At 43.4% G+C, this 15,166-nt stretch overlaps 1 protein-coding gene across 1 annotated transcript; it reads left to right on the top strand.

Annotated features, from left to right (window-relative positions):
• The first annotated feature begins 2,333 nt into the window (after nucleotides 1-2,333).
• Nucleotides 2,334-14,752, top strand: LOC147642464 (uncharacterized protein C227.17c-like). The gene is made up of 3 exons (XM_086806823.1): nucleotides 2,334-2,495; nucleotides 12,269-12,387; nucleotides 14,181-14,752. The coding sequence occupies exons 1-3, from the start codon at nucleotides 2,381-2,383 to the stop codon at nucleotides 14,295-14,297; spliced, it is 351 nt and encodes a 116-aa protein (XP_086662949.1). The 5' UTR covers nucleotides 2,334-2,380; the 3' UTR covers nucleotides 14,298-14,752.
• The last annotated feature ends 414 nt before the right edge of the window (nucleotides 14,753-15,166 follow it).

A 15,166-nucleotide genomic window follows, 5' to 3' on the forward strand; every position in this document is an offset into this window, starting at 1 on the left:
ATGTGAATGTCTTTTGTGAATCTTCATATCTTGCATCTTCGGATGTGTACTTACCTAGTTGATATGACACATGATCTAGATCTTCATATCTTGCATCTTCGGATGTGTACTTACCTAGTTGATATGACACATGATCTAGATCTTCAATCATATAATAGTAAATGTGGTGTAGTCAAGTGGTGCTGCTAACACGTGTATCCAATTGATTATGTTATCATCATTATTCAATGACTCTTATTTTATCTCCTTTTAATGGATATCTAGCCAAATGTGAAATGTAGCCAAATGTGAAACCATGTACTTAGTATATATGTGACTTTTTGCCACTTGTAACATTCTTGCACATAATTGAAGGAGATCTTAGCAGCAAAACTCGTGTATGAGAGAGGGAGTGAGCTTGAGAAAGCGTTCTAGTTGAGAACTCGTGTATGAGAGAGGGAGTGAGCTTGAGAAAGCGTTCTAGTTGTGTGTTGTGCCTTTTACTTTCTTGCTTATGTATGAGAGGGAGTGAGCTTGAGAAAGCGTTCTAGTTGTGTGTTGCACCTTTTACTCTCTTTCTTGTGTGTGAGAGGGAGTGAGCTTGAGAAAGCGTTCTAGTTGTGTGTTGCACCTTTTATTTTCTTGCTTGCGTGTGAGAGTGAGAGTGAAAGAATGAGCCGTCCTGTGTCACCAAACCATTGTGGCAATTGTGGTGAGTAACACAATAGTTGAGCAAACATGAGAGAGAGAGAGAGAGAGAGAGAGAGAGAGAGAGAGAGGCGACCAAACAGAAGCAACACCTTGGAGCATGACTTGGTGTGGGTTAATAGGTAGGTTTTAAATGACAGTTATGCACTTATTCTAGCATAGGTTGACTCCTTCAAAGGACTCCTCCAGAGAAATAAGAGAACTGTACATCACAAATATAATAGAAAAGGGGGGGTGTGGTGGGCTAGTGCGTGTCTTCTTTTGGGGCCATCTTTTTACACATCGAGATGTGAGAGTAGGTAAGGTCTAAGGTTCTCTTAATGATATTACAATATATATTTTCTTGCTTAAGTACCCTGTTGCTCATAAGAGTACCAATTTCCCAAACAAGCCACATGCCCTCTCTTGTAAAAGGGTTCCAAGAACAACCAAAGAAGAAAAAGATAGCCAAAGAGAGCCAACCATTACCTCTTAGTAGTCCAATACAATGGTTGCCATGGATGTGGTGAATGCCTAAGGATACTATGATGGTGTTATAATTGTGTGGTTACCCAAGAAAAACCAAATAAAGAAATCATTACAATTGAGCATTGTCTACCACAAAGTCTAAATAGGAATGTCACCCAAAATGAATGCAAGAGGATGATAAGAACCTTATTTAAACAACAAGGAAGCCACAAGAACATGCCTACAAGATGAATAATAAGGGCAAACAAAAAGTAATGTCATTTGCTATTCCTAAAAGTATACATCCATAAAGGACCATCAACATTGCTTATGCAAGTGAACCACAAGAATCCGTGTTCAAAAAAGATGCAAAACCACAAGAATCCGTGTTCAAAAAAGATGCAAAACCACAAGAACTCGTCTCTCATGTTATGGAAATTCCTTAACTTGATTGACAAACCTGACACAGAATTTTCTTTTCACAAGTGACCCAATGTTAACAAGTGCTTTAACAATGTTAACTAGGTGGAATACATCCACAAGAATCCAACAATGGTTTAACAATGTTAACTAGGTGGAATACGTCCTCAAGAATCCAACAATGGTTGTTTGAACTATTAATAGAACACCTTATAGGGCACACCTAAATAACTTCATGGATAAATCCTTATGTAAAGCCACAACAGCCATCCATTAGGATGGTGATGATGCTCATATGTACAAAGGCATTGTGGCCTCAAATTGCAACATGTCTTTTCATGGCATCAAGCTCAACTAACATTCTTGATTGCTTGACAGTCAACATAAAAAATAGCCAGCACCTGCTCTTCGACCTCACATGCTTGGACGAGCATGCGCAATAGGTGTGTAAACGTCCCATACATACATACATACATACACTTACACACGTATCTATATATGTACACACATACATATTACATATGTATGCACACATACATACATACATATTACGTACATGTATGTGTGATATATGTATGCACACATACATACATACACACATTACATATGTACGCACACATACATACACACACATACATATGACGTATGTGCACACATACATACATACATGTACGTAATAGTATGTATGTATGTGTACACTCCATATGTAAGTAACATGTATGTGTGTGTATGCTTACATATGTATGTATGTATGTATGTGTGTGTGTGTTTGTAAGTGAGTGAATATATATATATCTACACTCGCACACATACAGACCAAGCAGATATGGAAGAAAACTCTCCGAGTCCAGTCAAGGGCATTCCGGACGACAAAGCACTGCAGGCGGAGAAGATCAAACTGTCTTGCGTTAAGTATATCGATGCGTTATGGTTCTGCTACTGTAAGTGCTCGGTTTTCTCTTTGCATTTTTGCCGTGTAAGCTTCATTTTCGCCGTCGAAAGTTAAGCCTTTTTGACCGTCCTCTACTAGTCTGCATTATCTATTTGATTAAGTTGCTGCAATAAATGCAACACCTCGCTGTCTCCTTTTTTGAGTTTGTGAGGGCGGGGGCGGGGGCGGGGATTAAGCCCTCACCCAGAGAAGATGGTACACCACCAAGCTTGATTTAAAGCATGACCTTGATTGTGCTTTCATAAGCAAGCATTTTATCTTGTCTCCACAATTACGACCTTTGTAAAGAGATTTTGACGCATTACAGGCATGCCTCTCCAAGGCTGCTTGTCTGCTAGTATATCATCAAGCTTTGCTAAGAGACTTTGAGGATTCAGGAACTTGTTCTTCTTGGAAAATACTGGATATGAGGGCAGTTGTATGTGAAAAGAGTTGCAGCTGGTAGTGTTAGTTGGAGGAAAGATACATTCAAGGCAGACCAATACATTTTTTTTGCATGACATACCTGCATGCTTGGAACTATTTTTGCGCTAACTGCTTTACTGCTGCTTGCAGGATCTGTATATCTAGTTTACGGGCAGGGGAAGTCCTCTCGTGAACTATGCGTGTGAAACTGAGTTCTAACCTTAGTTGTGGTATATAAATAGGTGATAAGTGTGGCCCTAAACTCTTTGTTTATTTGTACAAGAGTTATTACTCGAATTTTTTTTATTTTGCAAGTCCACACTTCATTAAAGAGTAGGCGGATAGGTTATAAGTGAGTTTGGGTATTCACACTTCATTAAAGTATGGGCAGATAGACTAGACGAATGTTCACTGTGAGTTTCAACCATTCCTAGAAGCCCGGAAGATTCAGATGGTTAAATCCAGGTGGGGAGCTCCATTGTTTTACACCAAGACTCAAGGGCCATCCCACTTATTATGGTGGTAGTCAATACCATATTCGAAACGGGTTGTTGTTTTAGACCAAGACTCAAGGGTCATCCCGCCTATTATGGTAGAGTCAGTGCAATATTTGGAACGAATTGTTACACCGGGATGATAGAGTCTGTGTGCCGGATTGTGTTGGGATTAGGAGAGGAATTCCTTATGATTGTCACGACACTCCTACAGCAGGTCATCCGAAGGATTGACAGACTTGTATTTTCTCTAATCATCCTCAGTCCGATGGGCAAACGGAGAGGGTAAATCAGGTTTTGGAGGTTATCCCTTGTGCATACGGCTCTAGGTAACCATTTTATTGAGAGAGGTACATCCCTATGGTCAAGTTTGTCTATGATACTACTAAGCATATAGTTATGGCAATAGCTTGATTATGTTTGGTAGGAGTTGGGTTAAAATCCAAAGACACAGTCTGTGGTGCCTGATAGTTTTAAGAGTCTATGAGAGGGAGGTATGATATCCCCTAGGTACGAGCAATTACCAAATCTTGAAAAGGATGGGTATTATGTTATAGCTAGTAGATACTGGTCTAGGCGATTTTAGATTTCCAATTCCATGAGGAGTTGGAGTTATATTCCTCAAGAACTCGAGTAGGTTCTGGTTTTTATCTTGTTTCCACGATGAATCCGTTGAAACAGCAACTTTGGTTGAGGTGGTTCTCATATATGCAGCTATGTGGATAGTTTAGAGAGGTATGAACTGGATTTGGGAGATAGTTGTTTGTGGTAGCGAGGTTCCCTTTCACTTCTTTCCAAGAGTGAAAATGTTTGAAGAAGGGAGAAATGTTACCTACCTAACACTAATCCTTGAGATTAGGACTTAATTTGGCAAGATTAGGGAACCATGAGATTAGGGAAAGAGCAGGCGGATATAGATGGCTAGGATTAATGTGAACTAGCTATTTGGTTCTCTATGGCGATAGTTGGCCATGGGTTATTATTATTGTTGACTGTTGTTGGTCTAAGGGTTAAGCATGATCTTGACACACACTTAAACTATTAATACCAATAAACAATTAGAAACGCCACAACACCAAACAAGATAGCAATCTTGAAATTCAAATCACATGCAATAGGGCTGAAAAGGGCAACCCCCTTGTAATATATTGTATTAGCAAGGATTTTCCAAGATACAAGCTTCATGGGCAATACATGCGTGATTTCCAATGACATTTATGCAAAGAAAACACATTTCAAACATGTTTGTGTTAATGAAGAATGTCGAATGCAAGCTTTAGTCGTGCAAATCCAAGCTCCAATCCCCAGGGACTTATCACAAGCGGCTATGCTTCACTGGCATCCATGCACATACATGTGTGCCAAGACGAGACATAGGAGACCTTAATGACCAAGAACGCAGATGTAGTGTCACCATTTGGCCACCCGTGCTTTCTCATCATGTATGTACATTGAACTGGTGTCTATGGCAGTTGTATATGCCGGGGATTGATGCCACTCATGTGATACTGTGGACTTGGCTTTCCGTTGGGACTTGTGCCTATGTGTACATGCCCGGAAATGCTTGGTGGATTGGTGTTCCATTGGGTCTGGTACTTCGTGTACTTGCTTGAAGCACGTCTATTTTGGTATAGTCTCATGAACGGGGATTGTCCATACCAATGCTATATTGCATAGCATCTTTATGTGCCTGCTTGCAATTGAAATTGCATGCTGTTTTCATGCTTGCTTGACCAATGTGTAGTTCTGGGTAAGGGGACGCCCGCCCGCGAACCGTGCGTGTGAAACTGTCTGCTTACATGGTTATGTGGCATGTGACAGGTGGTAAGTATTGGACATAAACCTAGCCTTAGGAGTTAGCACTAATTTATAAGTGAGTGTGTACACACTTCATGCACGTCGGCCGAGAGGAGTGACATTAGACAAAGCCACCGAGCTATGCAGAGCCTAACACCCCTAACATAGTGGCTGCCGCCCATGCTCATGTCACCTTAGGAGGATCAGAGGCATCATTTCCCACCACCGTAGGACTTTCTCCCGCCCTATTAGTCTCACTACACTAGGTAACATGTTGCAGCGCCCTATGCGAGATATTCTTCGTTGATGCTGTATCAGCCTGCTTCCCCTAATCCCAAGGCTTCCGTGACCCTGTTGGATTAGACCTTTAATCCTAAAGATTAGTACTAGGTACGTAATATACTTCCCCTCATGCATTTTCACTCTTGGAAACAAGATCTGTCTAAGAAAGAAAACTAGGAAACCTATGCTATAAACTAGTAACTGGCTCCCAAGTCGAAGACATTTCCAGTCTTGGAAATAAACAGGGGAAACTCAAACTACATCTAACAACTGACTCCATAATCTAGTTCACCATTCAAGCACTTTCCACTCATAACTCTGCCATAGGAAGTGACTAAATCTATAGCCACTGGTCCTACAACTATCTCAGTGGAACTAAAAACAGGCCAACTCGAACCAAAGTCATGAGGAGGAACACAACAATCCCTCAATCCAACTCCCCAACATCTAAACGCAATACATGAGTGATTAGTACAAACCTCCTAAGAGGGGTACATGTTAGCTCACCACCCAACCGCGTAGGTTCGCGCCCACAAACCTCTCCAAGCCAAAGGCTAAGGTTCCAATTCCACGAACCATGCCAGGTAGCATTGGTATACCACCAACGCCTACCTACTGAGACCTTCGGCACGATCCTTCCGTTATTAATAACTGTTCGATCATAAATAGCTAGTATACTTGGTATTATTAATCATGAGTCTTAGCCGCCCGTATCAGTGCGCTTTCTCTAATCCCAAGGCTCCCCTAACCTTGCTAGATTAGACTACTAATCCTAAGGTCCATCGGCGACGTAATAGGCTTGTAGTTCTCCATCCCAAAGGCCTCAAGCAACTTATGAACATACCGCTGCTATACCGCTGCTGAGAGACCAAGAACCCCCTCTGGGTCTGCCAGAGCTCCAATCCCAAGAAGAAGTGGAGTAAGCCTAAGTCCGTCATCTCAAACTCCTTTGACAAGGCAGCCTTCGTCACTCTAATGTGCTCCACATGACCGCCGGAAGAAGGAATCAATCTTCTGATTCCAAGCCTTGGGAGCCTATTTAAGACCATACAAGGCCTTCATTAACCTGTAAACCATCCCTTTTGATCCTGGAACCGCAAAGCCTAGAGGTTGCTCAACATACACCTCCTCCTGCAGGTCACCATTAAGGAACGCAGATTTGACATCCATCTGATATACGGGCCACCGCTGAGAAGAAGCAAGGGCAAGAACGGTCCGAATCGTGGTCATCCTCGCTGTCGGTGCAATGGTATCCTCATAGTCGATGCCTGGCCGCTGAGCATAACCCTTAGCCACAAGTCTAGCTTTGTGTTTGTCCACCGACCCATTTGACACATACTTGGTCTTAAAGACCACCCACTTGACACCAATGTGACTGACCGTTTTGACGGCCTCGATACTAACTCCCAAGTGTTGTTCTTCTCAATGGCATCATGTTCCACTAGCATGGCTTTCCTCCAAGTATCCAGTGCAAGGGCTTCCTTGACGGAAGTGGGCTCTTTGTCCCGCATGCTACGAGACATCAGAGCATAGGTTACCTATAAAAGCTCCGCTGAATGACTTTTATCACGGACTCTGTGCGATCTTCGAGGTCTGTCCTTTGTGGTCCATTCGGAGGGAAGCTCCGTCACACCTGACTCCCGAAGGGTGTCCACTAACCACCTGAGTGCTCGAACAGAACGCGGAGCCTCCTGCTGCTGCTGCAGGGGCTCATCTCCAGTTGCGGGCTCAACCTCTTGAACTAACTGAGGTTGTCCAGTTGGAACAATAGACTGGGAATCATCATCAGAATCCTTTGGGTTTCCAAGAAGTGGCGGCTCATCAACAGTGGAAACCAGAACATGCTCATCAAAGACCACATCCCTGCTGATACAATCTCGTTCCTCTCTGGATCAAATAACCTGTATCCCTTGGAAAGAGAGTTATATCCCACAAAGATAAGCTTTTGGGACTTGGAGTCGAGCTTCCCCCTCTGCTTCTTCGGAATGTGAACATACGCATCGCTCCCAAACACACGGAAATGGGAGACATCAAGTTTCCTGCCAAAATATGCCTCAAAGGGAGTCATGTTCGGTACTGAAGTCGTCGGAGACCGGTTGAGGATATGGATAGCCGTAGCCACAGCCTCTCCCCAAAGTGGACGAGGAAGATCACGATGCTCCAACATCGTCCTCGCCATCTCCACCATAGTCTTGTTCTTTCATTCTACTACTCCATTCTCTGACGGCGAACCTGTATTGGCCAGCTCCCTCTTGATGCCATGTTCCGCACAAAATCTCACGAAAGCATCCAGTTTTGCTGCTGTTGCAGAATTGGAGATGTTTGTTGCCATTGAAGAAGTGTGCAATGACATAGCCAATGTCGTAGCACATGATGACTCTTGGATCATCGACAGTGGGGGCCTTCTAGGCATTTGGTGAGACCTTTTATATAGGACACTGGTTGGTAGTCTTATCTTCTTATGTAATACTAGATTAGATAGCAGTTTTGCTATTGGTGTTTTGAGTAGTTTCTTCAACAAGCCCCGAGAGAATCATTTGAAAACAAGTATGTGTGTGTCGAGATACATCCAAGGTACTTAGGAGTACATACCTATGTGTAAGCAAGACCCTCAATGGCTTTTGTGACTCAGATTGGAGGGGTGATTTGACACCAAGCGCCTACTAACAGGATATTGTTTTTTTCTTGGTTCGGGATGCATTTCTTAGATCAATAAGAAACAACCCACTGTTGCACTCTCATCGATAGAGGTCGAGTACAAAGCTACATGCTGTGCATCATATGAGGCATTGTGGTGGTTGAGGAGGATTCTACGGGATATGGGTGTGGTACAAAAGCAACCAATGCTACAATGTGACAACCAAAATTGCATGGACATTGCTCGAAATCCTATGTTTCCATCACTTTGTGTGCAAGCTTAGCATGTTCAGGGAGGTTGAGATGGTCTACTGCCTGATGACGAAGAATTGTGCAGATATCCTCCCAAAGGCTCTTAGTAGGGACCAGATGGAGCGACATCTTCATCGACTCGACATTGGATCACAAAGATAGTTCTGTTAGAAATTGTGCATCTCAGAGGAAAAAGGTGGGAAGGCAGCATGTCTGCCCTTCGGCGGTTGGTTCGGGTGATATGGGTGTGGTACAAAAGTAACCAATGCTATAATGTGACAACCAAAATTGCATGGACATTGCTCGAAATCCTATGTTTTGTGAAACACATCACTTTGTGTGTGAGCTTAGCATGTTCAGGGAGGTTGAGATGGTCTATTGCCCGGCGACAAAGAATTGTGGAGATATCTTCACAAAGGCTCTTAGTAGAGACCAGATGGAGCGATATCTTCATCGACTCGGCATCAACATGTTGAGGGAGGTTGAGATGGTGTACTGCTCGACGACAAAGAATTGTGGAGACATCTTCACAAAGGCTCTTAGTAGAGACTAGATGGAGCGATATCTTCATCAACTCGGCATCAGATCACAAAGGTAGTTCTGTTAGAAATAGCTCTCAAGAGCAAGTAAGATTCCCTCGTAGTGGACAGGATCAGGCACTTGCTACAATGCAACAGACAGGACGATGTCACTGCTACTCTTTTGGAAAGAAGGTTCATTTGGCCAAGGATTGCAAGACCAAAGGTACAGCCTAGGCCAAGACCAAGTTTTCAAACATGGGCAATGATCATTTACAGGAGGATGACTCTAATACTTCTAGTGTCCCCAAGGCTGCACAAGCCGGGGAGGACCTGGATGGTCAGCTTCTATAGTTATACAGATAGTTCTCCCCATGTGCTTCGAGCCGGAGGAGGCTTGTGGGTGGGAGAGGGAGCTATTAGTAGCTCCATTTTTGGTGCATGAGAATCGTGAGTCGGAGTTCCAAGTATGTAAATATCTGGCGAGACAAGTTCATTTTTTGGAGCTATGGACTGGATGTGTTCCAAGTCTATTGCTTGGTGTAGCAGAGATTATGGACTGGATGAGTTCCAAGTTCATTGTTCGAGGTTTTTTGGGATGTGATGCATTCACAGTCCACTGTTGGGGGATAATGGGCGCGATGTGTCCAACAGCTCATCATTTTATTCTTGGCGTTCACTGCACACTTGGGGGAATTCGGAGCCAAGCAAAGTTCCTTGCTGTTTGTGGTGGCATTTTGTTTGGAGGAATCAGGTTGGCAGGTGCTCTTTCCGAGGTGTATCTGGTATTGCGCAGTACTGGAGTGTCCATGGTTGCATCTTCATTAGCTTATCTTCTTCAAACTCTTGCACACTATGAGCTGCAGAGGGGGTGTTAGAAATTGTGCATCTCAGTGTATTTGGGGAAGGCCTATTTAGAGGTTTTATCCATTAATCTCTTATTTAGTAGGTCGTGGGCTGTCGGCAAGCGGTTTGGATGCCTGACATCCCATATTCACATGGGAAGGTGGCCTAGGAGGCCAAATGGTTTAGAGACGACTTGGATTAGATTTGGCACACTGGCAACAAGTAGGCTACAGGCATAATCTGGAATGTTATAACGGTCCACGCATGAAGTAGGTAGACTTTACTCTTAGACACCTTGTCCTAACATTGCGGGGCCCAAGATGAGCCCAAATGGCTGTGGGAGGTGGGGAAACTGCATAGCAGTCTCTTGGAACATGAATGTGGAGCAGCCACAGTAATCCAAGCACAGGTCTTGATCTCATGAGAACCACCGCTCAAGCCACCATGGGAGCCCACACCAAGTCACCATTCGACATTCAGATGGCACAGACATCATCAGAGGTCCCCTTTGCGAATCGCTCTCCCCCTAGTTCCCCTTCTTCCTCAACCCCCCAGATGTCAGTGCTCCTCGGATCCCAGGTTCAACTCACATGCAGCATGCCACATGAGCAGTGGTCCTAACTGTTGAGACTGCTAAAGCCTCTCGACTCAACTGAGGAGATGTCAGCCACCCTCATTGCATTAGGTGGTTCAGATTTCCAACACCTTGTCACAACGGCATAGGTCCGAGCCACAATTCTCTGGTGCAAGGATTCCCTCGAGCGCTATGACATTTACACGTGATGATTGTTGTCGAGCAGTCTTGTCACATAAGTGACACAGCGGAAGACTTAAACCTATGATTAATACTAAGCACGTGAGAGATTAACGCTAATCAAAACTTAGCAAGACATAATAGAGAAGGGTAGATAGCATAGTCACAAGGGAACGTCGTTCCAAGCTCTTGGAACGGGGGAACGCGTTCCATAGAGATAGCCGTTCCCGTTCCCGTTCCAAAATGGCACCGCAGACCATGTAAGAAATATAAGTGAACTATGTATCATGTAGAACACATCTATGCATTATCATGGCCACTACTGAGATGGTTTGAGGTTCTTTCTTTACTATGCCTCTTTCCAAAGCATTTACAGATATATAAAGTAAATTTATAAACACATTTATGCAATGATGTGGCGTTCCCGATTCCGTTCCCTTTTATTCAAGCTTTTCGTTCCCGTTCCAAACAGTCATCCGTTCCCCAAAACGTTCCCGTTCCCTTGTGACTATGGTAGATAGACATAATCTACTCTATATTGCAAAACATGAGAATTTATGATGATGAACTTATAAGAGGATGCAATGTGCGGTGTATACAAGAGAATCCTCACGAGAAGTAGGATCTTTCAAAGCACAACTTAAATTGCACAATAGTAGAGATAGAGAAGAATGATACAATATATGGCAAAGCCCCACACGAGTGCTCCTGTGAAGGGAGCTTCGATGGCTGATCCGGAACTACTAAGACGGAGCATGTATGCTAGTAGAAGCTAGGGAGTAAACTCATAGTGATGACTAATGAACTATGTGGAGAAGGAGCTGGTCGTATATCTATATAGGAGTGTACATGCCGGGCGGCCATGACATGACCGCGTAGGTCTAAAGTCACAGTCGGTGCCACCGCCCGTGGTGCAGACTCAGCCCCTTTGGGTGATTGTCGAGTTGAAGCCTGGAGGTCCTTGAGCCTAGAGCTCTTGTTGAAGGTCTGCCATCTGGTTATCGAGCTGTTTAGGCAACATATGGGCTAATGTTGCCATTTTCCTGTACCTGGCCATGGGTGAACAGCAACAAAACAGAGAAACTGGAAATGAGCTAAGGTGCAAAAAAAAGACTTGTTCCCTACACAAGTGGTCTCCTAGTACGGAGGGCTGATCCTTATCGAGCAACTAACACTGAGAAATTGAAAAGTATGCCAAAGCCGTGAGCTCTAATACCAGATGTAAGGCTACTGATCAAGTGCAGGTGTTAGTAGATTTTATTAACACAATGGCACGCTCCACGGCGGCTGGAAGCGCATTTGAGGCAGCTCTAGGGCTATGCAGATTTCCCAACTTGAAGCAAGAGGGATATGATTTAGCATTACTAGCTTCTTGTGTGACTGTCTCCCCTCCCTCTCAGATGTAGTCTCTCTCCGAGTGCGGCCAGCCTTGGCCTAAACCTCTCTGGCAATTTTCGCAGGTTTAAATCTTCTGGTTCTTTCATGTCACGAGTGATGAGTTTGGGATGCTCTTTGGGTTTTTCGATTCATGTGCTAATGTAAATTAGTAAATAGAAAACTTTGTATTTGAAACTGATGTAATTTGTTTTGCTTCAATTGAGCCTCTAAATCTTTAACTGGTGATTCTGTTTTCCTGTGTGAGTGATTCTATTTTCTATGTGTGGACTCGTCAAGCTGCATCTGGATATACCTTTGGATTCGTATGTATCTAGTCTTTTTTGATGGGGCTTAGCCACATTCTAAAAAAAGTATCGGTGTTTCTATCTTTTGGCTGCAGCACCTTTTTATCAAGTGAAAGAGTATTACCGAGAAGGCACCTTTGATAATTGCAGAAGCAAATGGGGTGATCTTTTTGATTGCTTTCACTTGAAAACATTGCCAGATTCCAAAGTTCAGGTAATTAAAGGCTGCCTACCGCCCCCCCCCCTCCCCCCCCCCCCCCCCCCCCCAAAAAAAAAATATAAAAATAAAAATAAAAATAAAAAAATAAAAAAATCTCCCAAACAGGGACAAGTCACCACTCTGACCCAGCTCCATGTACATTTCTATTACCCATGTGTCTACTGTGTAGTCCATTAATTTGTTCTTTTTGCATTCTCCAAAGGTTAATAATCTTATAATCTTACTATATGTAAGGATGTGTGTGAATGGGTTTATGACCTTAGTCTAATCTAGATTTAATTCTTATCATTAAACTACTCATCCCTTTTCTCTTTCTCTCTGTGTAATGAATGAACCGAACTGCAATGTCACTGATGGCACACCTGTTTCTTCTTGAAACTGCATGCTTGGGTTGGCATCTTCTCCCTGCATGTGAGGGTGGTGTCTTGTCTACACTAATCACAAAGCCAGGCTTCCTTCCAATTCTACCACTCTGCACATAGCGTTGGTGTGGCCCACTCACACTGTGTGCGTTCCTCGATGGTCTGCTCCCGTGTTTATCTGGTACATAGATGGCCTTGCTTGTGTATCCTGGACAGGCTGTCTGGTCTGCTTTTGGGCTGGAGATCTTCCACACTTCCCCCACACAATTGATCAGCCTTCTTATACTTCTTGATATGCTTGTAGTGCTTTGGCCTTGCCCTCTGCTCAACCTAGATCTTGAATGCCAGTAAGCTGCTCAACTCTGCAGCCTTGGGTTACACATCTCTGGTCGTCGAATACTTGTATACAACACTCATGATTGCACAATCGTGAAACACAAAGCTTTCTCTTTAATGTTTTCTATGGATTATGTAAGACATCTCCTCCAATTCCTCTTTTCTCAACCCCCATCTCTATTATTCGATAAGCGAGCCTCTGTAGTCTGCACTTTTCATCCAAAGTCATCACCCCTTTTCGTTTTTATTTAATTACAATGTAATATAAGTATCCCATTTCACTCTAGGGGTTTTACATTCTCTCAGCTCTTAGGCACTCATAAATGTCTAGTATACACTCGATTATGTGCTTCTCTTGAGCTCTGGAAACCATTCCAAATGCCATATGCCATGCAGCCAAGCCCCCACGCCAAGCGGCCTTCTCTACAGCAGCTCAAAACCCCCGTCCCTCCTTTCCTCCAAAAGATACAACCTCATTGATATGACTGACTTTTAAGGAGTAGAAGAGCATGAAAAGGTAAAGGCTTTTTACAAGGCCTGAAAAACCTGTCAAAGTACTCTTGCTTACAAGTGTTGTCACTCAAGAGTGATTCAGTGGCATGGAGGCATATTGCCACTGCATCTTGTGGCGGTGCTTCCATCCTAAAGAGACAATGCATCACCTTCTTTGGTATTGCTTTCACTCTCGGGGTTTTCTTGGTGATTTGTCTGGACACCTCCAGGCTCATTTTCCTTGGAGGCGTTTTGGGCGAATGTTTTGGCTTTTTGGTTGCCTTTCTCCTCCACTGCCAGCTTTTATAAACTTCCTTGATTGGACTAGATTAAGGGCATTGTGGACCATTTACCATGCTCGAAATCAGCTGCTCTTCTCTGGAGATTCGGTTCCGCTCTTGGCTTGTTTCCGGAGAGCCCTTTCACAATCCCTCTGAGATTCGCATGAAATCGGAGGGCTTTCCTTCCAGCAACTAAAGTGTTTTCCCATTGTTTGTGAACTAAGTAGTAGCTGCCCCACTCTGGGACAGCTATGAATGTACATTGTTTTTTCTAATGAGACAGTGGTTTCACTAAAAAAAAGTTGGTGGGTTGTAGGACATCCTACAATCTCGGGAGAAAGAAAAGATTCAAGCTCATATCTGGAAGTTTCGAACTCCAGAGGAAGCCTCGGAGGCATGGAACGAGATGTTTGGACATTTACAGGATGATTGATTGACAGTGGCCTTGATGGTTTGAACATTTACAGGATGTTTGATTTGATAGTGGCCTTGTAAGAAGGGGGCGAAAAAGAGGTGGATTTTCTGTACCCACTTCGTATGCAAAACTGAAGCAAGAAGTCAATTTCAGTTCCTAGTCAAGCTGTGTGATGCCAACAGCCAATTTTGTTTTAGTAACCTGTGGCTCATATATACAAGGCCTAGGGGATTGGCCTCATGGATTTGAAGAAATATGAAGTAGAGTTGATTATGTCTGAGATTTGTTTAGAGGAAGTACTGAATGAATGGTCCCTTCAGCGTTCAGGTGAAACTATCAAAGAATTTGTTTCTTGGTCTGTTGAGGTCATCTCTAGTGGATAAGTAAAATAGGCACATCTCTGTACTTTGCTATCCTTCACTTTTAGCGCTTTAGGTTTCAAAAGGCCTAATCAAATAGTCCAAATTTCAAAACTAGACTAGTGCTTTTCTCGAGCTCAATTTATTCGCTCCTTTCTTATTTATCCTATTAATTAGGCTCGGCATGGGTGTTCATGGGAGATCAATCCCAAGGAGGACACTCAGGTCACACATGAAAAAGTGGGGCATTGGGATTTTAATCCAGGTAAGGACACGCTGGGACTCGTGAGTTCTACCAGTTACACACTACACCACCAATGATGTGAATTCATATTCTTACAATTAGAGGTGTGCCAGTGAAGTCCTCCTTTTAACTGGATTAAACCGTTAAATTCCTCGTACCACCCATAAGATAATAAATGGCTCTCCACTTGTGAAATTCGTAGCTGCCTCCCAACAACTCCATCAATAATTTTCATGGAGTAACTTCTGCGTAGCTCCTTTTTTCGCTGATGGAGTCATAGCTAC

This window comes from Cibotium barometz, chromosome 1 (assembly GCF_041138505.1).
Source record: "Cibotium barometz isolate CiBa-2024 chromosome 1, ASM4113850v1, whole genome shotgun sequence".
Lineage (NCBI taxonomy): Eukaryota > Viridiplantae > Streptophyta > Polypodiopsida > Cyatheales > Cibotiaceae > Cibotium > Cibotium barometz.